Source organism: Zootoca vivipara, chromosome 9, assembly GCF_963506605.1.
Source record: "Zootoca vivipara chromosome 9, rZooViv1.1, whole genome shotgun sequence".
In the NCBI taxonomy this organism is placed as follows: Eukaryota; Metazoa; Chordata; class Lepidosauria; order Squamata; family Lacertidae; genus Zootoca; species Zootoca vivipara.
In genome coordinates this window covers 5,623,476-5,650,139 of record NC_083284.1, presented here as the reverse complement: position 1 = coordinate 5,650,139, position 26,664 = coordinate 5,623,476, and the positions used below count along the sequence as shown (strand labels likewise).

At 46.0% G+C, this 26,664-nt stretch overlaps 1 protein-coding gene across 9 annotated transcripts in view; it reads right to left on the bottom strand.

Annotated features, from left to right (window-relative positions):
* The window catches only part of SLC4A11 (solute carrier family 4 member 11), a 218,647-nt gene that overhangs the window by 23,424 nt on the left and 168,559 nt on the right, over positions 1-26,664 (bottom strand). For 8 of the 9 annotated variants that reach the window (XM_060278338.1, XM_060278337.1, XM_060278336.1 and 5 more), the window contains 7 exons: positions 24,242-24,365; positions 21,954-22,160; positions 18,369-18,453; positions 7,137-7,262; positions 5,863-5,976; positions 4,851-4,983; positions 3,409-3,482 (listed from right to left, as the gene is read on the bottom strand). In XM_060278338.1, the coding sequence (XP_060134321.1) occupies positions 3,409-3,482; positions 4,851-4,983; positions 5,863-5,976; positions 7,137-7,262; positions 18,369-18,453; positions 21,954-22,160; positions 24,242-24,365 (863 nt within the window). The remainder of the gene's footprint in view (positions 1-3,408; positions 3,483-4,850; positions 4,984-5,862; positions 5,977-7,136; positions 7,263-18,368; positions 18,454-21,953; positions 22,161-24,241; positions 24,366-26,664) is intronic. The other variant, XM_060278343.1, reaches the window with a different exon arrangement.

The window sequence follows — 26,664 nt, the reverse complement described above, 5'->3', positions numbered from 1 at the left end:
CCCAGTTCAATTGTTGTTCCCTGGAAGCTCATGTATGTCATTTTAATATATAACCTAAGATCTGATGCGTGCAGCTTTGAAATGCCACAATATATATACGTCTGTGGAAAATGGCTGATCTTTACGTCATGTTCCTATTCTTTGGATGAATAAAGCCAACTTTTGCCGATAACACCTAGAGTCTCGGCTCCTTTGTCTGTGCACATGAAGAACTCCATAAAACGGTGACTTTCTAATTTTTCTATATGATTTGTGTTGCATTTGTGATGTTCTATGGTGTTCCACCATGTTACTGTCATTTATTGTCCGTAAGCCGCTTTGCAATTCGTTTCACTGAAAAGCGGCATAAAAACATAATAAATTATTTACTTGAAGCGCCAGGCAAAAACATTCCTCTTCTCCCAGGTTTTTGGCTAATTAGCCAATCTATGGCCTTTTAAATTCTGTGGTGGGGAAGGTTTTTGTTTGTTATTATGGTATGGTTTTTGTGTTTTTATACTGTAAACCAGCCTGTGATCATTGGATGAAGGGTGGCGTAGAAATTTAATAAATACATCATAATAAAATGTTGATAATAAAGTGGGGAACTTGTGGCTGCCTGCTGGAATGCTCGCAGAAACCCAAGGCCACAGCCCTCGGCCCTTTTTGCAACCTTTCCTTCCAAGATGATAGCCATGTTCAAATACTGTATATAAAAGGATGCCATATAGAGGAGGGAGAAAGGTTGTTTTCTGCTGCTCCAGAGAAGCGGACACGGAGCAATGGATTCAAACGACAAGAAAGAAGATTCCACCTCAACATTAGGAAGAACTTCCTGACAGTAAGAGCTGTTCGGCAGTGGAATTTGCTCCCAAGGAGTGTGGTGGAGTCTCCTTCTTTGCAGGTCTTTAAGCAGAGGCTTGACAGCCATATGTCAAGAATGCTTTGATGGTGTTTCCTGCTCGGCAGGGGGTTGGACTAGATGGCCCTTGTGGTCTCTTCCAACTCTATGATTCTATGATTTGCATCTCCGTTCCTAACCGTGCTCACTTGGAGCTTCCATTGACATCAGCAGAACTTATTCCCAACTTTGTGCTGCTGGGCTGGGGAACAGTGTCATCCAAGCTGAAGGCCACATTCCCATCTGGGCAAAAGTAAGCATAGCTGCCAAGTTTTCCCTTTTCTCACGAGGAAGCCTATTCAGCATAAGGGAAAATCCCTTAAAAAAAAGGGATAACTTGGCAGCTATGAAAAGTAAGAGCCAGGTCTGTTGCCACGCCCACTTCTGCTCCTGCCCCCATCCACCCCACTGCCATGTGGCCCCTCAAGGAAGGTGGCCCTCAGGCTGAAAAACATCCCCCCATTGCTGATCTCTGGCACTACAAGCATGGGGGTAGCTCAGTTGGTAGGGGACTGAGATTCTTTTGAGCCCCATGTGGGGCGAAAAATTTATGAATTATTGGGGGGGTTGGACTAGATGATCCTTGTGGTCCCTCCCAACTATTCTAAGCACACACTCTAACTCCTGCTCCCATTTCTTGGTTCATGATAACTGACTGGCAGGTATCTCCCCAAGCCTGCCGCGTAATTAGGAATTTAGCGTTCCCAAGAGGGCAGCTGAAGGAATCCCTCTCTGCACGAAAATTGATTAAGAGATTGCCCTTTAAAGAACACAAAAGGCGCCTCCTGACTAAAGCAGAGCTGCCCTGGCTTCGGGGAGTTATTTAAGGTCCCTCTGATGTTGTTTGCTTCAGCTGCTGCCTGGCTGTTTCCTGCAAAGTGCAGAAGTCAAGATCAAACAGGAGTGCAGCTTAGGTGGCTCAGCCACAACTTTGGAAAACAACGTGTCATTAAGCTGGTGAGAAGAATGTGCGGCTTGAATGTGATGAGATTTTAAAAAGAGAGGGAGAGAGAAACCTCCCCCGCCGCTTTCCTGGACCAGCGGAGCTTTAGAAATTAAGAGAGATATTCAACTGATCTTCCCGTTGGAAGGAAATGGGTCATACACAGGGATGGAAAAGGACGCGCGCCCCCCTCCAAGCCCCCAGCAAGCGAGTTCCGAAAAAAACAATCGGGGGGTTAATGAGGGCTGGAGTTTCTGGTTATTCCGTACATCTGCAGACCAAAGGGGCAGAGGAAAATAAACTCATTTCTTGCACTCATTTGTGGGCAGAGGAAAAATTGTGAACATGCAGAGGCTGCATTCATTCCTTATATCTAAAGCACTTTCACCCCACTTTAAGCGGTCATGGTTTCCACCCAAAGAATTCTGGGAGTTGTAGCTTGTTAAGGGTGCTGGGAGTTGTGAGGAGACCCCCATTTCCCCTCCCAAAACTACAGCTCCCAGATTGATTCGATGATCAATCCTCTTCACAGGGAACTGTAGCTCCGTGAGTGGAATGGGGGGGGGGGGTCCTCCAAGCAACTCTCAGCATCCTTAACAGACTACAGCTCCCAAGATTCTTTGGGAGAAACCACCACTGTTTAAAGTGGTGTAACAGAGCTTTAAATTTATGGTGTGAATGTGTCCAGAGGCAGGTTTTTGGCGGCCTGGCACACCCCAAATGTTCTGGGCCTCAGCCTCTCAACCAGCAACCATTATGAGAGGCCTCCAAATCGAACCTGCTTTTTAAGGTTAGGAGTTCAACCGTCCAGCAGATCTGTGCCGATTCTACCCTTTGGAATCACGGCACAAAAACAAAGCACGAATGAAGGTCCTCAGTGCCAAACACTTTCCATACCTTGTTCTACAAAGCATTTTTTGTATGACTAAAGAACAGAATCACTGCAGATGGTGACACGAAATTAAAAGACGCCTGCTTCTCGGGAGAAAAGCAATGACAAACCTAGACAGCATCTTAAAAAGCAGAGACATTACCTTGCCGACAAAGGTCCGTATGGTTAAAGCTATGGTTTTCCCAGTAGTGATGTATGGAAGTGAGAGCTGGACCATAAAGAAGGCTGATTGCCAAAGAATTGATGCTTTTGAATTATGGTGCTGGAGGAGACTCTTGAGAGTCCCATGGACTGCAAGAAGATCAAACCTATCCATTCTGAATGAAATCAGCCCTGAGTGCTCACTGGAAGGACAGAAGCTGAGGCTCCAATACTCTGGCCACCTCATGAGAAGAGAAGACTCCCTGGAAAAGACCCTGATGTTGGGAAAGATTGAGGGCACTAGGAGAAGGGGACGACAGAGGACGAGATGGTTGGACAGTGTTCTTGAAGCTACAAACATGAGTTTGATCAAACTGTGGGAGGCAGTGGAAGACAGGAGTGCCTGGCATGCTCTGGTCCATGGGGTCACGAAGAGTCGGACACGACTAAACGACTCAACAACAACAACAAAAGAACAGAAGGCTGCAACAACACAACTCCTTGTGGCTTCCACAACCAACAACAAAGAGAGTCGCTTGCTGCCTGGCTTACCTTTCGTTATGCCCTTGAGAGCATCAAGGACAAATGTGATGGAGATAAAAAGTGCAATGATTTCTTCCGTCGACCTGCGAAGAAATTCCATGTGGGTCATTGTATGTGAATTACAAAGGTCTTATTTGCATCAGCGTTTTAAAATATATTTTAAAGATGGTCTGGGGTGGGGTGGGGGATGGCAAATCAGACAGTTTCATTTCCTCTGAGTTCTTCATGTTTCCAATCAGTGCAGTGCTCCATTTTTCCGTATCAGACACCATCTTTTTTTAAAAATAAAAAACCCCAACGTGCTCATGAAAATGCAGCAGCATTTTAGTGAGTATTCCTTCTAATACAGTATATACAATTTTCTATGCTTTCCCCCCTAGCATATACAGGTGACTCCCCACTTATGCAGGGAGTTACGTTCCAGGCCCCCGCGTACGCGTGTGAAAGTGCGTCAAGTGGTGAGCACCCCCTAAGCACGCTTTGAACACCCCCTCTGCCGTTCCCTCTCCAACCCAGACCAAAAATAATGTGTTCAAAAATATTCATAACTAGGATTGGAGCTCTGGGGCTGACTGGGGGGTGTGAGGGAAAGCGGCGGCGGCTGCTTCACTATTCCGCATGTCAGTTGTTCGGCAGGTTGGCTGAGCAGCCTAAAAAAAGCCCCGTTGTGCCTCTGGTCTCTCTAGGGCAGGGGTCAGCAAACTTTTTCAGTAGGGGGCCGGTCCACTGTCCCTCAGACCTTGTGGGGGGTCGGACTATATTTTGAAAATAATATATGAACAAATTCCGATGCCCCACAAATAACCCAGAGATGGATTTTAAATAAAAGGACGCATTCTACTCATGTAGAAACACCAGGCAGGCCCCACAAATAACCCAGAGATGCATTTTAAATAAAAGGACACATTCTACTCATGTAAAAACATGCTGATTCCCGGACTGTCTGAAGGCCGGATTTAGAAGGTGATTGGGCCGCATCTGGCCCCCGGGCCTTAGTTTGGGGACCCTGCTCTAGGGCTTAATCTGATGTCACTGACATCCTCTTCCCTCCAGGGAGGGTCTTCTCGTGAGCCACAAGGACTCTCCAGTCATTTCCAGGTCTGAATTTGATTTATTTCATTATTTCCCGGTTTAATCCCTGCATATTTCTGCATTGCAGGGGATTGGACTAGAGCAGAACTCTCCAAACTTTTCATGTTGGTGACACACTTTTTAGGCGTGCATCCTTTCATGACACAGTTTTACTAGCAAACCGGAGGTTAAACGAACCCCTTTCCAGCCCCGGGAGGAGCCTGGGGAGCGTTTGTGGGACACACCTACACACTGAAGTGTCGCGAAACACATTTTGGAAAGCTCTGGACTGGATGATCCTCAGGGTTCCTTCCAAGTCTATGATCCTATGGTGGCAATTTCTCGCCTACCGAAGTGGTGGAGATAATGTGAGGAGTTACCTTTTAAAGAGTTTCATTACAAGACTGAAATTGAAAAGGGAGTAGAGCATCAGGAAGAAACTGTTCCAGAGCCCCACCCAGGCGTAGAAAGCGCGGAATTCCAAGTTGTAGTCAGTGCAGATCCCTTTGATCACTGAAAGTGAAAAGAGCATCGTCACACAAAGATAGAAATGTACCAGGGGCAGCCTCAGCTATCTAAATATAACAACCAGCCACATACAAGAATTAGGTTCCCGTGTTTTTATATTTTAAACCACCCTGTGATCCTTGGAAAATGGGCAGTATATAAATATAGTCAATAACAATAATCATCTACAAGTAATATTCTATGCCTAAAGTAAAGGGACCCCTGACCATTAGGTCCAGTCGTGACCGACTCTGGGGTTGCGGCGCTCATCTCGTGTTATTGGCCGAGGGAGCCGGCGTACACATTCCAGGTCATGTGGCCAGCATGACAAAGCCGCTTCTGGCGAACCAGAGCAGCACACGGAAACGCCTTTTACCTTCCCGCCAGAGCGGTACCTATTGATCTACTTGCACTTTGACGTGCTTTCGAACTGCTAGGTTGGCAGGAGCTGGGACCGAACAACGGGAGCTCACCCCGTCGCAGGGATTCAAACTGCCAAACTTCTGATCAGCAAGCCCTAAGCTCAGTGGTTTAAACCACAGCGCCACCCGCATCCCTACACCTAAAGTAACCAGCACATAAACAATTGCGTGCAACAATGCATGCAGTTGCACAAAGAAGGCATGTGCACTAATATAGTTATTAAATCATGCTGCAGAACTGTAGTGCCACATGGGGCTTGATTTGTTTATACATATTGTAAACATGCAATAATAATAATAAATAATAATAATAATAATAATAACAACAACAACAACTTATCCTTTACACCTGGACGGCTCCCAAGAGAATATATATATACATGCTAAAACATCAAACACTAAAAACTTCCCTAAATGGGGCTGCCTTCAGACGCAACACAAGCAGCTTACGCAACAAACTCACCGTTGATGTAGAGCGCTAAAGGAGCTGTCGTCAACAGCACCACAAGCGGCTGGCCTGAGAAGAGCGCATAAAGCAGACCACCAATGCACTGGCCAACAATGGTTTTCTGCACATCTGAAAAGTTAGGAAAGGAGGACGGGGGAGGGAGGAGGGAAAGATGAATTTGCAAGAATCAGGTGGCTCTCAAAGCAAGCTTGCGTTAAATGATGGCACCACTGATGGTGCAAAGAGCACAGTACACTATGCACACTATTTCAACAGACATGCTCCAAGCATTAGCTAGGAGCGGAGCTGTGGGCGCATGGACTGTCACACTGGGCACAGGGTTTGGGCTGGAGTTGCGTGGATGCCTGCATCTTTTTTGGTGTGAAAGCAAAACAGTTACGAAGTCTCTTCTCCTCCTTGTAACAGTCTTCTCCTTCACACTGCAGCCGCAGTGCCTGCACTGCATATATCTTTTAAAAAAGAATCCTAACAAAGAACGGTGGAACTGGATGCAGTGTTAAGCACCAACTTCAGATGTTCAGCTTTCAAGAAAGCTTGCAGTCCATTTGACGGTGAAGAAACACATGCAAACAATGAGCGTGGAAGTCTCAGGAACTGGCAGGGTTGGGTCTGGGTCTAATTTCCAGGGGTTGGGGGTAAGTCTTTGATACGCCTCCTTCTGATAAGCAAAGCCAGAATAAATAACATTAATAAACATGGGTTGCTTTCAGACAAGCAGTCAAGTCAGTTTTACTCCAGTAAGCCCTTTTTCAATTGTGCTGGATATTTTCCAATAATAATAATTTATTATTATCATGCATTGCTTTCTGTTTTTGCAAGCCACCATGAACTGGAAAAAGTAGACTATAAATGCTGAAATGAAACGTGTGTTATGCAAAGCTATAGCGAACCTGCAAATTTGTTCCATTTGTACTTTTTCATTAGAGCAAGTCAATGGGCTTTATTTCTGATATACCACCAGGTGAAGACGCCTTGCACTCTACTGGCCCTCAAACCAGTTCTGGGCGATATACCGATACATCACCCAGGCCGTGTGTGTGTGTGTGTGTGTGTGCGCGCGCGGGAGTGAACTACTAGTCTAATCTAAGCACTAAGCTTATCTTGGGGAAGAGAAGAAAAATCCTTGAAAGGGTGTCCTTCGTTTAGACAGCAGTGGTTTCTTTGGTTGCAATCACACAGAGCAGATCTTCCCCCAAGGGCCCCCGGTGAGAACAGGAGCTTCCAAGGGGGTTGAGTGAGGGATGGGGCAGGAAGGAGGGAAGACTCACCAATGACCCCGTCCGTGTTTTCGTCATTGAGGGAGCCAAAAGCGATGGAAGGCAGGAGGCAGGCGAAGTACAGAAAGATCATGGTGGTGATGTATTTCCCTATGGCTTTGTTGTTGCCAATGATGCCTAAAACAAACCCCAAAGAGCAAAGTGAAGAAAGGGCGGGGTGGGGAACTCTGCATGGATCGAAGCCCGCTCAACGCCAAAGCCGTAACGAAAGGGCAGACCCACACAGCAGGGGGAAGGACTGGGCGATCCTCACAGTCCCTTCCAACTCTATCATTCTAATAAGGAGGACATGGACAACAAGAGTCATCCCTTGTAAGTGGGGGTTGGCTGGGACAACCCCCCATTTGCCCTAATGGACCAGCCACTGGTGGTTTGGAGACTTCCCTGAGTGAATCTGCTGCTATGCTTCACTATCAATGCTTCCCAAACATTTTTGGGGCCACTGCCCCTTAGTTCCATAAATGCATTCCTGGTACCCCCTACCCTATAAAAAGCATTATTCTTGTTTATAAAACCCTATATATATATAGAGAGAGAGAGAGAGAGAGAGAGAGAGCGTGCATGACAGTCGTCCCTTGGATCCTGAATGCCTTGGTACTCAGGCATTTTGGCTCCCGAATGCCGCAAACCCGTAAGTGAGTGTTCCGGTTTGCGAATGTTTTTTGGAAGCCAAATGCCCGACACGGCTTCCGCGACTTCGGATTGAGTGCAAGAAGTTCCTGCAGCCAATCAGAAGCCGCGCCTTGGTTTTCGGGAGTCGAATGGACTCCCAGAACAGATTAAGTTCGACAACCAAGGCACCACTGTATTCAGAATAGCAGTTTGCACAAAGATAGTCATGCAATAAAATTCAAATCGGTAACAATTCATTGCACACTTATTCAAAATCCAGTTAAAACTAGTGGGTTTAATTCGTTCAAAAAAAATCCTGATGAACCAGCTTTTCAAAATCCGGTAGTCACTTGCACCTTGCGAGCACCCCACCACCCCGTCTCCTTGCCTCTAAGTGGGTAATTCTGCCCCCCCCCCAAAACCCCACTGTTTCACTTTATACCAGGTCATGTTAAATTCCTGGTCCAAGGCGAAATCCATCATTGCACAGCCACCCTCTTTTGCATGTTTGGTTTGCACCCACTGCAAAATCTTTAGCAAATGTTTCCAATTATAACATGCCGTGGGGTGGCAGGAAGAGACCAAGAAGCCCTTAGGAACCCGATGCAAACCGAATCCTGCACACTCTGTCGCCCTGGCAGCCAGCCTCCAGGGGTTTGCATAGCGCTGGAGGAGGCTTAGCAGAATGTATGATGAAATGTCGAAAAGTAAAAAACACGCAGCAAAACGGCACCTCAAAAGCAGCTTCGCTGGCTCGCTTCAAGTGCTGGCATTTACTTCCCTGGACGCGAGTCAATTATTTTATTTTTGAAATCCTCCAAATAGACAAAGGAAAATCAAACATGGACCCATGCTAAAGCATCACAGAGGCTCCTTTGGGGAGGCTGTTGGGCGATTGATTCCTGCGAATAAACGAAACCCCGGCTTGTACACTCATGTATAAGGCGAGGACTGAAACTAGCGGGAGGGAGGGGGAAAATAACTAGCAGCAGCTGAACCAGAATCTGCCTGCTTTTCCTGAATATAACAAAGGGCAGAGGGTCAGAATGAAGGATTTCCTCTTACTTGGCCAAAAACTGCCTGCGAAACAGCTGAATAAGGCTCTGCAATGCACACACACACACACCTCCTTGCTGAAGATAAGATTTCTTTTTAAGCAAAGGAAAATACTCCCAGGCGAGGAAGCTAAATTTGAGAAAATAAACAGAACACCCAGGGGATTCCAGTGGCTCGATAGCTTCTATTCCTCCCGGCTATTATATCTTACAGAGAGGAGGAGTCATGTTCGCTCCTGGGAAGAGGACACACACACACACACACACACACACACACACACACTTTTAATCAAAGCGTTCAGTTTTCACCACAAATTTGGCAATCTGTATTTGCACACAGCTGAATGCACACGGCATCGTATTCTTTATATGCTGAGTTTGTCTGGGTGTTATTTTAGACTATGCTCAATAGTTTGTCTGGGTGTTATTTTTTTTAGACTACGCTCAATAGATGTGTTTGTGTGAGCCTTTGAGACTGGAGCTTCCAGCTCGAACACGCTGACAAACAAGCATTATCCCCGGGGGAGGTAAATGTTGCCTTTGAAAATTTTTTTGAAAAATATTTATGAATTCATGGAACATAGCCTTATGCTGAGCCAGACTATTTATCCAGCCTTGCAAATAGGTGCAGAGAAGTTACTAGCCTGTAGAGAATCATTTTTATAACTAGCCCGCTGTGGGCTGGCAGCGGATGGGGTGGGGAGCGCCATGCCTCTTGTAGCAGCTCACTGCTCTTCTATACTAGGTAAGGGGACTCTCTAGTTTCTATTGCTGCGTTCCCCAGAGAGATGGAGCACCCCAACTCCCCTCCATTAGTTCTGCTCACACCTGCAAGCTTTCCTTGTCACCTATGACTACCAGGCAAGCGCCCCATCTCTAAATGCAGCTCCCACAAACAAGAAAGGGCAAATCTGTTAGTTTTGGTTTCTCTCCGTTTCTTATTTTAAGTTCAGTGCTCCACATTTCCATATCTATTTGCATTTTTTTAAAAAAGTCCCCATGAAAATTCACCAGCGCGTGTTTTTTTTAAAGTGATATATGCCTCTTCGACACAAACTTTATCCCAATGTATGCATTTCTGTACGCATCACTCGGTTGGAGAACCGCCTTGCAAAATTCAGAGAAGCGCGAATTTCGAAAGCTGGTGGCATCCCGGTTCTTGCGAGTGAGAATTGCGAAGGTTCGCCTTTAAACGCAAACCGAATTGGATCGCCCGCCTGTCCCCCAACTACGCATGTTGAACAGCTGCAATATAATGGAAAGAGAAAAGATCTGTGAGGACGGATGCTCACTGTTTTGCAGTCCTTGCCAATCGCGCTCCTTGCAGAACTGCAAAAACACAAAACTCTAATTAGGTGACACAACACCCGTGTGAAGAAAACAAGGCAGGAGGTGACAAATTCAAGGCTAGCCTTTGGCAGGGAAGAGACGGCAGCATCCATCACTGCGAGCCTCCGCTCCCGGTGATCTCACCACTCTGAAGTGCATTTGCTTACGACAAACATGGTTCACCCTCACTTAGGGAAACAACTTTGGCCGCAATGGGGTCCACACAATCTGCTCTAGAACTCTAGCCCCAAGGGACTCATTCACACTGGAAGAAAGTAGCAGGAGACTGAGAACTGTTCTCATCCCACCTTGTTAAAGAGAGAGAGAGAAACAGCCAAAGAACTGCTAGACAACTGTGGCCAGAATAAAGAGAGGCCGGGCAAAGGGAGATGCATATTTTGAAGAGCAAAAAAGAGGACACATTTGACAACTTCTACTTTTAATTGTGGTTTAAACCACAAAGCCTAGGGCTTGGCGATCAGAAGGTCGGTGGTTCGAATCCCCACGACAGGGTGAGCTCCTGACAACCTAGCAGTTCAAAAGCATGCAGGGCAAGTAGATAAATAGGAACCGCTCCGGCGGGAAGGTAAACGGCATTTCCGTGCGCTGCTCTGGTTCGCCAGAAGCGGCTTACGTCATGCTGGCCACATGACCCGGAAGCTGTCTGCGGACAAACGCCATCTCCCTTGGCCTATAGAGTGAGATGAGAGCGCAACCCCAGAATCGTCCATGACTGGACCTAATGGTCAGGGGTCCCTTTACCTTTACTTTTAACTATGAATGGCGACTCTCATTCCCCATACCTATGAAAAAGAGGACGTGTCCAGGAAAAAGAGGCCATATGGCAACCCCAGCAGCCCCCACTCATCGGGAAAGAATCGTGGTGTTGCAAGGGAGCCTGAAGAGCTTCTAGCCCAACCTTCTGCTAAATGAGTGCAGGATGCGACGACAACATCCTTGGCAGGTGGCCACCCACCCTCTGCTTCATAGGTGCCGGCTCCCTCGGGCCCTGGATGCCCAAGCACCCACAAAATTCCCCATGAAGTGGCTGGGCACCCACAAATTTCAGCACTAGGGCCATGCACGATGCATGGCACCCACAACCCTGGTTACCCACGGTCACGGGGCCAAGCTGGCACTGCTGAAAAGTTCCACTTCCAGAGGCAGGTTGTTCTCGTTTTTCTTAACGCTTAACCAAGATCGGCCTCCTTGCAATCCTCACCCATTAGTTCTAGTCACGTACACAGGAGCAGCAAGGAAGCAAGTGTGCTCTATCCTCTGCCTGACAGCTCCTCAGATATCTGAAGAATTCTATCGGGTTTCCCCTTAATCGTCTCTCCTCCAGGCGAAAACATACCCAGCTCACCGTGCCCAACTCGGCAGGGGCGGGGGAGAGTGAGAATGCAGCCTCCTCTACATCCCACAAGGAATTAAATGACAAGTACACATTCCCCAAAGTAGGCGCATGCTATCTGGAAAGACCTTAATCAGACCTTCTTAGGAAACTGCACACTTCGAACAAAGAAATCTATCGATATGCGCAGCTGGGAGCACATTGTGCTGGGTGATTTTCCCATTTCTAGAAGCAAGCATCAGAATTTTCTTGCTGTACGCACTGCCCATTTTTTTAGTCCTTTTGGCTACGAAGCAAAATGGTAGTGACTCAAAGCATTGGGTCTTTTCCCAGGGTCCTGCGTACTTTATAGGGGGACCTCTCTTGGGACCACAACATGAGATACAGCACAGGGTTTCCCAAAATTGGCTGTCCAGCTGTTTTCTGGACTACAATTCCCATCACCCCCAACAACTGCTTCTTCTAGCTAGGGACGATGGGAGTTGTGGTCCAACAACAGCCGGAGACCCAACTGCGGAAACCCTGATCTAGAGTAAGAGCTGGGCTCAAAAGCCCCATTTCTCCTGGCAGAAAAGTTGGGGACGTGGAGTAGAGACTTCTCCACAATTTTCCAGAGAGCCTAGCCTTGCAGGGAAAAGGAAGAGATGTCTAACTTGAGAAACCTTTTTATTTGGTATGTTAAACTTGATTAGAACGCATATCTGGCTTGTTTCTTCAGATACCACAGTTGACTTACGACACTTTTACAACACACACATTTCTCATGTTTCGAGCTACTGCCTCTCACTTTTAGGAATTTTACAAGAGTTGCAAGCTGCACATGACTGGTGGGATATTAAATCTGTAAAGGAATATACAAAAATTTGGGCAGGTATCTGCAAAATCAGATGGGCAGATGGGCAATTTTGTTCTCTGCTCCATCCTTCTGGCCTCTACATAAATCATTCCTCAATCTTTGAGGTACCTCCATCTTCCTTAGTCCCTGGAGGGGGCTGGGGGGGGGAAATCCCCATAATTTAAATTCTCCAATCAGATTAAAAGGTGTGCAGCCTGAGTGATCATTGTTGGAAAAGCAGAAGAAATAAAGTTAACTACATGTTTGGTGGAGTTGTGATGAGATTAGAACTTATTGGGAGAAAATCTTAAATTTATCAGAAGATATGGTTAATTATACCATACCTTTAAATCCATTACAAGTTCTGCTGCGATATCTGCCCAACGGTGTTGGTCCAAAACATCTGATTTTAATCTTAAGGAAATCTATTAAGAGCTGTAAAAACGCTGTTAGCTGCTAAATGGTGCTGATCAGAAGCACCCATGTAATGAGAGTGGCTTAACAAAATATGGTATGTCAAAGAAAGTCTTTAAATTACGGAATAAGATTAAGGGAAGGGACACAAAGGCACAAACAGTTTGAAAGTCCATGGTCTCCATTAGTTAAATGAAGCAAAAAATTAGTTAGTGTTGTCGAGTGAGTTTTCACTGCTGAAAAAGAAAGATGTAATGTAATTTTGGCTATGGTTTGATACAGGCTTCCTCAACCTCGGCCCTCCAGATGATTTGAGACTACAATTCCCATAATCTCTGACCACTGGTCCTGCTAGCTAGGGACCATGGGAGTTGTAGGCCAAAAACATCTGGAGGGCCAAGGTTGAGGAAGCCTGGTTTGATACATATAATGTGTGTGTGCACAGACGAACCTTGGATCCCAAACGCCCTTGAACTTGGACGTTTTGGCTCCCAAATGCCACAAACCCGGAAGTGATTGTTCCGGTCTCCGAACGTTCTTTTGGAACCCGAAAATCCGACCAGGCTTCTGATTGGCTGCAGGACCTTGCAGCCAATCGGAAGCCGCGATTTGGTTTTCAAGTGTTTTGTAAGTCGAATGGACTTCTGGAACGGATTCCGTTCAATTCCCAAGGTACGACTGTATTTAAAAGCATGCAAATTAAGCATATTTATTCCAGTTTGCAGAATTACAAAGTTGCTCTAAGGGGAGTAAGCACGGCGCACTAGGAGTGAAACAAAAACAAAAAGATACATTTGCAGAGTTAACACGGCAAATGAAGCGCATGCTTGCTGTGTTTAGAGTCTGCAATGTCCGGCTTTGCACAGAAGGCCACTTGAGAGATTAACAAAGCCACAAACAGCCTAGAGCGGTAAAACTGAAAGCGCCTATTATTTCTACAATTCGAAACTCAAATATTAATATCTGGAGTTGGGAAGGTGGGCAGGGAAAGGAAAAGAAGGGCAAAATTGCATTCAGACATCAGAAAGTCTTTATTTACACATTTTTTTGTTACTTAGGGTTGCCATATTTCAAAAAGTTTTTGAGCTTTTTTTTTGGGGGGGGGACAAAATTGCCTTTTTTTTTTGCAAAATCTCCAAAATAATAATAATAATAATGCAAGATTCTGAACTGGTTTTTTAAAGGGAATTCACCCAAAAAAATTCACTGACATTTTACTGATTTTCGGAAATTCCGCCAGGGCACCATTTCCGGTGGACATTCCTGGGAAATTCCTGGGAAATTCTGGACATATGGCAGCCCTAGTGTTACTTAGATGCTTTGGTGAGGGGAGAGAATTTGGATGTGTTATGGAGTGGAATGGTAGCAAACATTGGTCAAGAAACCTTGGCTCATGGTTTAAAGCAGGCCTGAGCATGGACGTAGCCAGAATTTATGTTGGGGGAAGCAGGACCTGCAACTCAACTGGTCAGTTTGCGGAAGCCACGCATTGCAGGGGTCCTTTCCAAGAATTCTACGATTCTACGAGTTTGCTTAGTGTGGTGCTCAAACCTGGAGTTTTGGTTTGTTTCACCCTAACAACAAACAATAGTTGCTAGACAGCTGTAAACCATAGTTTTGCTCTTGGCTTGGTAACTGCGATTGGCCGGGGGGGGGGGAATCCTGGGTTCGGATGCCATGCTAAGCTAAACCAAGCCTTTCATGGTTTGCTGATCTCACTTGCCTGAAGGCAATATCACAGCCAAAGTGCTCAGGCTGCAGCATAATGCAGTTTTTAATAAGCTGCATTTGCATGGACCCAGGCACAGAATGGTGTGCCCGACCCAATGTAATAAAAGGACGACAGGTTCCACCTCACAGCAAAGCCACAGCTTGCCAGCAGCCCAAAACTACTTTCTGTAGCAATTCAATGTTTTGCTATCGAACATGTACACTTAAAAGCAGGCTGCCCTCTTTCATTTCAGTTCGCGGCATATCGAAATATTCTGCTGTGCAGCTTTTCTAAGGGCAGAAAAATCTCTCAATTTCATTTCCCCCGTTTCTCATTTTTCTACTCTCATGTTCAGTTCTCCATATTTGTGCATCAGCATTTTAAAACAAATTTCTCCTGATATACATCCTTGCAAGCGACTTCCCTAATGCAATGCAGTTCCATATGTTATTTCCGCCAGTGCCATGAGTTTTCATCCACACGTCACCCTAATATGCACATTTTTGTAAACATTGTTTAGTTGGAGAGCTGCAAAATTTGGAGAAGCGCGAATTTTGAGGGACGGTGGCCGTGTTCCCTTTTGCGTACTGTGAGGATGAGGGAGGTTCACATTAAAATACAAACCAAATTTCCGCCCCATCCCTAAGTATGTCCCAAGGGCAAGTGGAATTCCCAGTTCACAGAAAATATAATAGAATTGTAGAGTTGGACGGGACCACCAGGGTCATCTAGTCCAAACCCCTGCAATTCAGGAATCTTTCGCCCAACGTGGGGCTCAAACCCACGACCCTGAGATCAAGAGTCTCATGCTCTACCAACTGAGATATCCTGGCTGCAGTATGCTAACATGATAGAGGGCCACCTTGCTTACAGTGGTCCCTGGCATTTTCTTTCCCTTTACTCCTGTGTAGCAACAAGAATGCAAAAAAAAGCAGTTTCCAAGAGGGGCTGTGCTGTGGAATTGAGCCCATGGTGCCAGACCCGGGAAGAGAGGTGCCACAGAGGAGCTACACACCTCCAAACAGCATACCCAAGAACTCGGATTTCATCGGACAGGTGTGTGTCATTGAAGCCCCAAATATACACGCTCAGTCGAGAAACCACAGCTTAGTGCTAAGCCACATGGATATTCAAGGAATTAACAGCCTCTTTGTGGCTAAAGTTCTCTGCAGGCCCAAAGTCAACAGCTACCATGACCGCACCACGGGAAGCCTGCGGGCCGCATCAGGCCGACCAAATCTATCCAGCAAAGGTGGGGAGCTTCCGGCCCACAGGCCTAATTAAGCCCAGCATGGGGCCCAATTTGAACCATGAGCCTGTTTTCCCCAACCGTGCCCACATGTCCATCTTATACAGGCCTCCTCCCACTAATGCGCAGGTTACGTTCTGGGCCCCCACACTCATAAGTGAAATCGCGCAAAGTAGGGGGGCATCCTCTAAAAAGCCTCTAAATGCCTATCCCCCCCCCTGCTCTACCACTCTCTCTCTCCAATCCAGACCAAAACATCTAGAGTTGAAGCTCTGGGGCAGGCAGGAGGCTGAAGGAGGCGCTGGAAAACTGCAGCTGCCGCGCTACCACGCAAGCCAGCTGTTAGGCGGAGAGGCTGAGCAGCCTAAACAAAGCCCCACTGAGCCCCTAGTCCCTTCTCTGCCCTCACTGATGTCCTCTTCAGGCTCGTGTGTGTGTGTGTGTGTGTGTGTGTGTGTGTGTGTGTCTTTTCACGAGGCACAAGGACTCTAGCTTTCTCCCATTTCCTGGTATGCTTCCATTAATTCATCCCTCGCCAACTGGGAGCACGCAAAAACGGCCACACACAAGTCGACTGCACACTAATCGGGGGGGGGGGCGCCTGTGCATGACGTCAGGCATGGGGCAGGGGAAAATCTGCCTCCCAACGAAGAACCAGAAATGTTGAAGCGTGCTCCCAGTTGGCGAGGGAGGGCTTGCTGTCGCTGCCAATCGGCTGGTCAGCACCGACAACAAGTCTTGCAGCAACCGGGTACAAGACAGAGTCACCCGCTGAAAACGCTGATCGGCAAACATCCTTTGCCAAAGAACTGCCTCCTATAATCCTGCAGAATGCCTGCCTGCTTTCCTCCCCCGGCGCCTTTCTGTTGTACTGTCACTCTTTGTTTACATACAGCTGCCCTATTATTATTATTTTTAAATAAACCGGATCATGTATTGTATAAGGAACATGGAGGTTTCGACTGGGGCACAGTTAGCCCCATGTGAACAGCTGCAGTACCGGGTGCATGGATGACCCAAGGCAGTAGGCCAGAGGGTGGGCTGCACCAACCCTGCAAAGCTGTTTCAAAGCTCACCTACGGCTGTTGCACCCCTGTTATCAGAGCTCAGCGAGCCTCAGCTTAGTCACAGCGAGGAGGTGGGAGACTGCCTGGAGCCCCGCGTAATCTGCTCTGAGCTTCCCCCCAAAAAGAGAGGGATGCGCGTGCAATAAATAAAAGGAAAACAGAGAAAGTATTGCAGGCATTTATGCCAGAATCAGCTCTCGGCATTTCTGAAACAGGCCCCTTCGCGAGATAAATGGCGAACTGCAGATGAAATTGTCGACAGTCAGACAAGGCCGGTAATAGCTTCTGCCTAGGAATCGTACCCAAATTTATGGGAAATCACGTTACTGAGAAATACATACATAAGCAATAATGTTCCATCCAGAGCACGCAACGATTGGTTTTCTTTGCATTCCCACAGAGCTATTTCGGTAGAAAACAGCAGGCCTGCAGAGCTCTCAGGCAATCAGGGAAGGGGATGGATGGTACATGGAAGGCCACAGGCCACGAATGTGAAGCCTCTCATACAAAGCTGCCTTTATACAGAGTCAGACCATTGTTCCATCTCCCTCAGGTGCCAGGAACCTGGGCCCGATATTGCTCAACCCCCACCAGCCCCAGCCAGCTTGGCCAGCTCTCACAAGCCACTCTCGAGTTCATATACCAATAATTTAGAAACTCTCACCACTTTGTAACTAAGCTTAGTTTTACTGCCTGTGCAACTTTTTCTGAATGCTGCAGGGAAAGGCACATGAATATGACCTTTGGAGAGTTTGTAAGTAAACCATTTTAAACTGACCAAACGTGTGGTCTTTTTCTATGCTGGGGGGGGGGGAGAAAGAAACCTTGGAACGCACTTGAAAGGGTATATCTTAAGGGTCTAACAGCCTTTATTTCCAAATTTGTTCTGCTGCATATTTTGTGACTTTAAATCTCTGCTGGGGTCCTCTCACAAAAGAGTAATTGCCCCAACCTTGGATCTTGGCATTTGGGGTATTATCCTTTTCATATCACAACACTAAAAAAATGCAATCTTTAGGGGTGAATGCTTTGCAAAAATACGATTAGACAAAATAGCCTAAAAATTGTGTACTGTCTACTGTAATAGGAGAAATATGCGCTAAAACGCTGGTTATTATTATTTAAATGACTTTAAAAAGAAAAACGCCAAGGAAAACTGAACTTAATGAGAAAATGAAATTGACAGAATTGCCAATCTCTACTCTATGGAGACATTGCTCATCATTTAGCTTCCAGAAATCCCAGGCAGTCATTTAAAAAGTGCCAGCAATACAATTTTGCCAAAACAAGGATAAGAACTCTAGTTCTGTTGGATTTCCCCTTGCTTATGAATGAAAATGTGTTTCTACATGTGGATTAGCCTTACTGGCTCAAGGAATTTATCTAAAGCACCAGCCTTGGCTGAAGACATCGGGAATAATCTATAAACCCAACACTTGGGATCCTTCCTGTGTGATTGTCTTTCAGAAACAAAAGAGCTACTGCAGACACCTCCCTGCCCCATGAAAAAAGAGAGAAAAGTGTGCTCCGTAAACAGGACATGGTGCTACGAGGACCCTAGTCAGGCCGGCGTTGTCATAAACAACGGCTCACCTACCGTCAGTAAAGTCCAGAGCATACACTGGAAACCTTCGTGCGATGTCATCAAAAATCCCCTTGCCAACATTGAAGAACTCGTGGAGCTGGAGAAAGGAAGGAAATGTTATGTCAGTTCAAATGCTCATCTATTGTTGAGAGAGGAGAGGGAGGCTGAAGCCTCCTGCCACGAGACCTTTAAAACCAACGGCTTTCCTTTAAAGGCTATTCAGAGGAGCTGCTAAATTGCAGAATCGTAGAGGTAGTAGAAGGCACCCCAAGGGTTATCTAGTCCAACCCCCCGTAGTGCAAACGAGGCAATGCACGTGGTTTGGCAAAGCGGCCATCCCGTCTCAGCACTTCCCAAAGAGGCAAGAAAAGGGAACTTGGCCTCGATTGTGTGTGATTGTCAAATGGCTTCATATCTCTCCCGCTGGTTATCACGGCCAATGGAGACGGGTTGCCACCCCACACTCTGCAGGAAGCTCCTGCAGCCAATCGGAAGCCCCGTTGGACATCTGGGTTCCAAAGAACGTTCACAAACCAGAACACTCGCTTCTGGGTTTGCGGCGTTTGGGAGCCAAAATGTCTGAGTACCAAGGCATTCGAGATCCAAGGTACGAATGTTTGCGCTGCCTCTGGAACGGAACCCCCATGTTTGATGAGACTGCACTATCGTACAAATAAATAAACATAGATCTGGTAACAATATGGGAAATAATATAACTAACCAAGGTCAGAATCATAGAATCATAAGATCATAGAGTTGGAAGAGACCACAAGGGCCATCCAGTCCAACCCCCTGCCAAGCAGGAAACACCATCAAAGCATTCTTGACATATGCCTGTCAAGTCTCCGCTTAAAGCCCTCCAAAGAAGGAGACTCCACCACACTCCTTGGCAGCAAATCCCACTGTCAAACAGTTCTTACTGACAGGAAGTTCTTCCTAATGTTTAGGTGGAATCTTCTTTCTTGTAGCTTGAATCCATTGCTCCGTGTCCGCTTCTCTGGAGCAGCAGAAAACAACCTTTCTCCCTCCTCTATATGACATCCTTTTATATATTTGAACATGGCTATCATATCACCCCTTAACCTTCTCTTCTCCAGGCTAAACATACCCAGCTCCCTAAGCCGTTCCTCATAAGGCATCGTTTCCATGCCTTTGACCATTTTGGTTGCCCTCCTCTGGGCACGTTCCAGCTCGTCAATATCCTTCTTGAACTGTGGTGCCCAGAACTGGACACAGTATTCCAGGTGAGGTCTGACCCGAGTGGAATACAATGGTACTATTACTTCCCTTGATCTAGATGCTATACACTACCCATGCATTTGAGGAGTCATAAAATAAATTTCTTTGTTGCATGCAGGTTCCATTAAACACTACCCAATGTCACTGAATTTGTCTGTTTCCTTTTCTTAATTTTACCGTTTCCAATACAAAAAACCATGCTTGAGGTCACATATGCACCATAGATTTAAAACACACAGCTCTCCCCCCCCCCAAATAAAAAAGAATCGTGGGAACTGTAGTTTTTTTAAGGTTGCTGGGATTGAGGGGTAAACCACAGTCCTCAGAACTGCAATGTAAAATTTGGAGGAGTGCAGATTTTGAAGGACAGCTGTGTTTAGATGCACATATTGTTTGGGTAAGTGCGAATCGGGAAAATTCGCCCTTAAATGGGAACAGGATTGCATTTCTCTCCCACTCCTAGTGGTCGGAAGACAGCCTTTTCATGGGTCTGTATGTGGCAGCTTTGCATCTTTTCCACATACACTTGGGAACAAAAGGGCACTCAAAGGGCATCTGTCAACACCAGCTTCCAAAACCAAAATCCCAGCAGGGGTACTGGGAATATGCTGTGGCATTTGCTGCCAGCTCTCCATGGCCCTCGCCTGCCCCCTCGCTGCTTGGCCCCCTGTCTGTCCCTTCCAGCCTCTCCCTGCCTCATCCCCACCCACGTCTCTCCGCTTGCAGGACAACTTGGGATTTCTAACCTCTGCCCCTCTTCTCCTTCCAGCGAGAAAATTCATTTTCGCTCCTTTGCTTTGAGACACAATCGTCAAAGCAGGTTCTCCCCTTAAGGAGAGTATGGGTTGCGGAAGGGTTAACAAGACATTCCCTGGTCAGTAGGGGCGGGTCAGTTTGGATGGCCACTGAGGGTATGTTGCTGGGGAGAATGTTATGTTGCTATTTTTGATTGACAGCCACAGCCTATATATGGGTGCAAGCAGCTTCCGCTTTCGCTTTTGGGTGCTTGCAACGGACCTCCCTCCCTCCCTCCCTCCCTCCCTCCCTCCCTCCCTCCCTCCCTCCCTCCCTATATTTAGGGGTTTTTTTTTGCTGCACTTGACGTTGCTGTGCCTGTCATGGGGTCGTCCGTATTGCTGCGGGGGCCTAGTAGGAATTTTGCCATCTGGCTGATTGGCTGGTGCCATCTGGTTTTTGCCTACTACATAGCAAACAGTCACAACTTGTAAGGTTGGCGGTTAGGCATTGGTTCAAATTGGATGGTGGAGGGGTAAGGATTTGGTTGGGCCTGCCCCTCAAAATTGCTGCTGCCTTTAGGGGTATTCCGTTAAAGGAATCCTGGGGCTCCGCATGTTTGCCCGTACCCCCATTAAGAGCTAGGACCGCGCATGAGCCTCGGGGAGCACCTGGGGGAGAGGTCATAGGGCGTGGTGCCCTGCCCCAGCCTCTCTCAGAGGGTGCTTACCTATCCTGAGTTCCCCAGTACGCTAGGGGAGTCAGATCTGTCCCAGGCGGGGGACAGATGGCATGGGAACCAATGCCTAAGCAACCACTCACATTCAGTTGTATTTAAATCAAGTTGTGGCCAAAATTAATGCCAAAAACCAAAACTTAATTTCCGTGTGAAGTGTGAATCATTTGGTGGGAATCTTGGTACCTTGGCATGCAACAGGGCTGGTGGCAGGGAGAGGGTGGGTTTAAAGTGCAGAATGATTTGAGCAGAGTTTAAACGTGCTATTTTTAATATTCCTTCCTTCCTTCCTTCCTTCCTTCCTTCCTTCCTTCCTTCCTTCCTTCCTTCCTTCCTTCCTTCCTTCCTTCTCTTTCTTTCTTTCTTTCTTTCTTTCTTTCTTTCTTTCTTTCTTTCTTTCTTTCTTTCTTTCTTTCTTTCTTTCTTAGTAGCTCCCAATGGAAGAGGTCAAAGGAAGGAGCACAACAGCTTCTAACAAACCTGTCCTGCCGTGACATGTCAGAAGTTGCTGGCGTTACAGGGCAGAAAAGTGAGAAGGAAAAGGTTTGTGACCAATTCAGCAAAGGGGCGGTTATACTTTGTTCGATCCACTGTGCATAATTCCATATACCTCTATCATCCCCACCTCTGTGCTTAACTTGCTTTTCACTCAGCAGAGAAGTTCCAAACTTTTTTGGGTGGGACTTCTCTTCCTACGATGGACTTATGGGACTTTGAGGGCTGGACAAGCTCCGTCGACCCAGGATGAGAGACCAGGACCGGGACTCTGAGTGGGTGCCCAACTCCCTGTCAGGATCTACACAGCCTTGACCTCCTGGGACAAGCGTTCGGTATTCATCTCAAGATGATTTGGTCCACCTGAAACAGTGGACCTTCGCCACACGTACCTTGAGGGGCTTGTGGTTGTGTGCTATGTGCCCGTCGGCCATTGCCGATGGCCTCTGGTTCACGACAGTCAGCAGATGACGTTGGTGAACCAAAGCCTCCTTGAACTCTTCCTCTGTTTTCGTTTCTAGAAGCTTCTGCCGGAAGGTTATATCTGAGAACATTGTGGCAAACGTCCGGCCCACTTCGGTTGCAGTTTTGGTACTTTTCTGAGGGTGGGAACAAGGCATTCATGAGTGGTTTGGGTTACCTACACCACAGCTTGAGTTTTATATTATACCTTTTTTTAAAAAAATTAATTTTTATTAATTTTCCATTTAAACATATATAATCACATCATTATTATCCACTTTACCTCTTTAGAGCCTATCAACTTCATTCCCTCCCACCTCTTGACTATCAAAGTTAACCTTTATATCACACATTTTATATATTTTCCAATTCCAGTAAGACTCATCACAAAATACCTCTAAGTTCAAATAAATATAGAAAGGTAAACAATTCACATTACAAGTCTTCAGATAACCCTAGTAGTATTGTTAATTGCTTTCAATGATCTTTCAAATATTGTATAAATTTACTCCAGTCTTTTTGGAATACAGTGGTACCTCGACTTACGAACGACTCGACAACCGAATTTTTCGGCTTACGAATGGGGCTAATGGCCGCGCGCTTACGAATGTCTCGACATCTGAAAGGAAACCGTGGCGGTTTTAGATAGGGATTTTTCGACTTGCGAATTTTTAGATAGGGTTGCTTCAACTTACGAATTTTTCCATTTCCAATGCATTCCTATGGGAAATTGCGTTTCCAATGGCGTTTTTCGACTTACTAATTTTTCGACCTACGAAGGTGCCTTCGGAACAGATTAAATTCGTAAGTCGAGGCACCACTGTACTTGGTCGTGCTGGTTTCAGATTTTCCCTGTCAGCTTTGCCAGTTCCACAAAGTCCATCATCTTCATCTGCCACTCTTCTTTCATTGGTACTTCTTGTTGTTTCCATTTTGAGGCTAAAATGGCGCTGTTGTTGTGTACATGAACAGTCTTTTTTCTTGGTATTTCTTCGCCTACTATAAAGACTTCTGGTTTTTTAACAAAAGTGTTTTTAAACGTTTTCTTTAACTCATTATATATCATCTCCCAGAAAGCCTTTACCTCTTTACAAGTCCACCACATATGGTGAGTTTTATGTAATACCTTAGCTGATTTTGGATGTGTTGCTTAAACACAATCTGCGAAAACCTGACCTTAATGAAAAGGCAAGTTTACATGGAAGAAAGAGAACTTGATTCCAAGCTGCTTAGCTCCTACGCTGTATTCTGTTGCATTGCACTGTATTCCATGTTTACAGATGATTTTAACAAAATCCCACTTCAATGGATTTATGGAATGGTTCGTGTTGATCTTGGACTTTTTAGAAGAAGGATGAGAAGCCTGGGGCCCTGCAGATGTTCTTGGAATCCAACTGCTATCAGCCACAGCTAGCATGGCCAACAGCCAGGGATGATGGGAATTGTAGTCCAGCAACATACGGGAAGTTCCCCATTGCTTTTTTGGGAACACAGATACATATTATGCACAAACCCAGCCCATCAAAAAGAAAATAACGTCCCGACACAAACATGCATAAAAGCCTAAACTGGCATCTGAATATCAAAATTCTACAAAATAGAATGGCATGAACTAAGTACAGTACATAAAACAACTTTATATCATGAATGCTCGTTTGAAATAGTCAGATCGGCCCAAATAACTATGCCAAACGTGTTTCAAGCATAATAATGTATTTATATGTATTTTTTGGAAGCTTCCCAGAGTGGCTGGGGAAACCCAGCCAGATGGGCGGGGTATAAATAATATAGTATTATTATTATTATTATTATTATTATTATTATTATTAGGTGGAAACATGTTTGGTTTAGTTATATTTAGGTTGATTTGATTTCCCTCGCAATGAGTATCTAAGTTTGGTCACTTATGATTAGTTCATGTTTGTGATATAACCAGTAGATACAATTCTCTTTGTTTGTGGGATTTAATGTTCATATCCCAAGTTGCTTGCAGCTTACACACACACACACACACACACACACACACACACACATATATATATATATATATATATATATATATATATATATATATATTATATTCTATTATAATGGCATATCAAAGGATAAGGGGAAAGGCAAAGGAATTTTTTCAAATCCTGTTTTAAAGAAAAACAATGTCCGGCCTTCTGTTTTAGCAGGATTCCAAAAATAAAATGGAGGAGGAGCTCAACCCTACCATTTTCGGAGGAGCAAGGACCAGAATGACGAATCGCACTTCGCAGGAGTTCTCCCCCCAGTTCTGAGGCCTTTCGAGGCGGCTGATGCAAACATGGCGACGCTGAAGGGATTTTATAGTGCAACTGTCAAACAAGATAAGAATATTATCAGTAGTCGAAGCAATGCAGAGGGTGGCAGACCGTCGCCTTCAAAGAAGGAAATCAGGTTCTTAAGGAAGGGCAGTAGGACTAGGAACGCATGTGGACTAGTAACTTTGAGGCGCGAAACATGTGCAGAAGCCTATGGGGATGGTGCGTTAAATCCCATGGCCCTCCAGATGCAGCTGAACTGCAGCTCCCATCATCCCTGGCCACTGGCCATGCTTGCTAGGGGTGCTGGGAGTTGTAGTTCAGCAACATCTGACAGACCCAAGGTTCTCCACCTTTTTAAGTTGTTGGTTTTTTTTTTTAATAAAAAAAGATTTCTGCTAGGTTTTAAATGATGGCTTTTGGCATTTGAGCGGAATAATGCTGGGGTAGCAATGATACATTAAGTGCCAGGTGCCCATCTATCCAATTAATAAGCAAACAAACAAAAATATGTGCCTGTTCTATCCATGACATTAAACTGAGCAACTAAGGAGTAAGACCAGGCATCCCCAAACTCCGGCCCTCCAGATGTTTTGGGCTACAGTTCCCATCTTCCCCGACCACTGGTCCTGTTAGCTAGGGATCATGGGAGTTGTAGGCCAAAACATCTGGAGGGCCGCAGTTTGGGGGTGCCTGAGTAAGACCATTTCGTGGATTCCCCCTTCCTTTCTTCATAAGGTCCATAATAATAATAATAATAATAATAATAATAATAATAATTTATTATTTGTACCCCACCCATCTGGCTGAGTCTCCCCAGCCACTCTGGGCGGCTCCCAATCGAGTATTAAAACAACACAGCATTAAATATTAAAAACTCCCCTAAACAGGGCTGCCTTCAGATGTCTTTTGAAAACAGAATAGCTGCTTATTTCCTTGACATCTGATGGAAGGGCGGGTGCCACTACCGAGAAGGCCCTCTGTCTGGTTCCCTGTACTTCTCGCAATGAGGGAACCGCCAGAAGGCCCGCGGCGCTGGATCTCAGTGTCTGGGCTGAATGATAATATAATAATAATAATGATAATAATAATTTATTACTTATACCCCACCCATCTGGCCGGGCCTCCCCACACTCTGGGCGGATACATCTCTCAAGAGCCAACTCCCCTCGCCTGCCCCCCACCCTCAGTCTGAAAGCACATGCAGCCCTTCCTCAAATGTGAGGCATTAGCCAGCCAACCCAAGAATGACCGCTGATTCAAGGAGTTGGATGAGGGCCTCACCAGGATCTGGACCAAAACTCGCTCTTCCTTTTCCCCGCACACATTTCCCTTTATCAACACCTCCACAAACATCCTGAGTAGAATCGCTCAGAGAGAGAGAGATTCCCTGGGTCTCGGACGGAGTCTGCCAGGGCTGAATTAATTCCTTCCACCAGGGTGCCATTAGTTAGCACGCAAGTGAATCCATATGGCAGTTTCCCGAATGCTGAAGGAGGCCCCTTTCTGATCGACACCTTGATAGTTAAGTGATGCAAATTAAAGCCGCCCGCGAACCGTAACAAAGGCAAACTCATTTCCATTATGTTGCTGAGGACGGTTGCAGAGTTTCTCAGGCATGCAAGATATTCCATTTCTCTCGCACGGCCTCTCTCTGCTGACTTCTTGCTTTCTGACCAAACTATCTAAATGACCCGGCCTCCCAAGAGAAATGCCAAACCTCTCCTAGTCTGGATATCTCCTTGCTAACAAAAATACACTCAGAGGGGGCTTCCCATGCAGAACGGTGCCAACAAGGTTAGGCTGTGTGCCAACAAGGTTAGGCTGTGATGTCTTGCTGCCTCTTTCTTGCAGGGAGAAGGGCGCAAGACTCTCCTCCAATGCTTCAATTATTCTTGATAAAACCAGACGTTCTGGGGCTACGAGGATCCTTTATGGATTAGGTTTATAACTGAATCACAAAAATGGGAAAAGTGCTTTCCAATAATGAAAAGCACCCGAAAACGTCAGCTTCAGGAAGAGAGAGTTCTCGCGGGCTCAGGGGTCCCTCTTTCAGGTTTCCAAGAGGCATCTGAGTGGTCACTGTGAGAATAGGATGCTGGCCCAGATAATTAATAATAATAATAATAATAATAATAATAATAAATTTATACCCCACCATCTGGTTTCCCCAGCCACTCTGGGCAGCTCCCAACCAAATATTAAAACACAATACAACATTAAACATTAAAAACTTCCCTAAACAGGGCTGCCTTCAGATATGTCATTGGCCTGATCCAGCGGGCTTGTCCTATGTTCTTAACTGGTCCACAGCGTTGCCATCAACCTATTGCCTATGAGCAGAGAGTGGGGT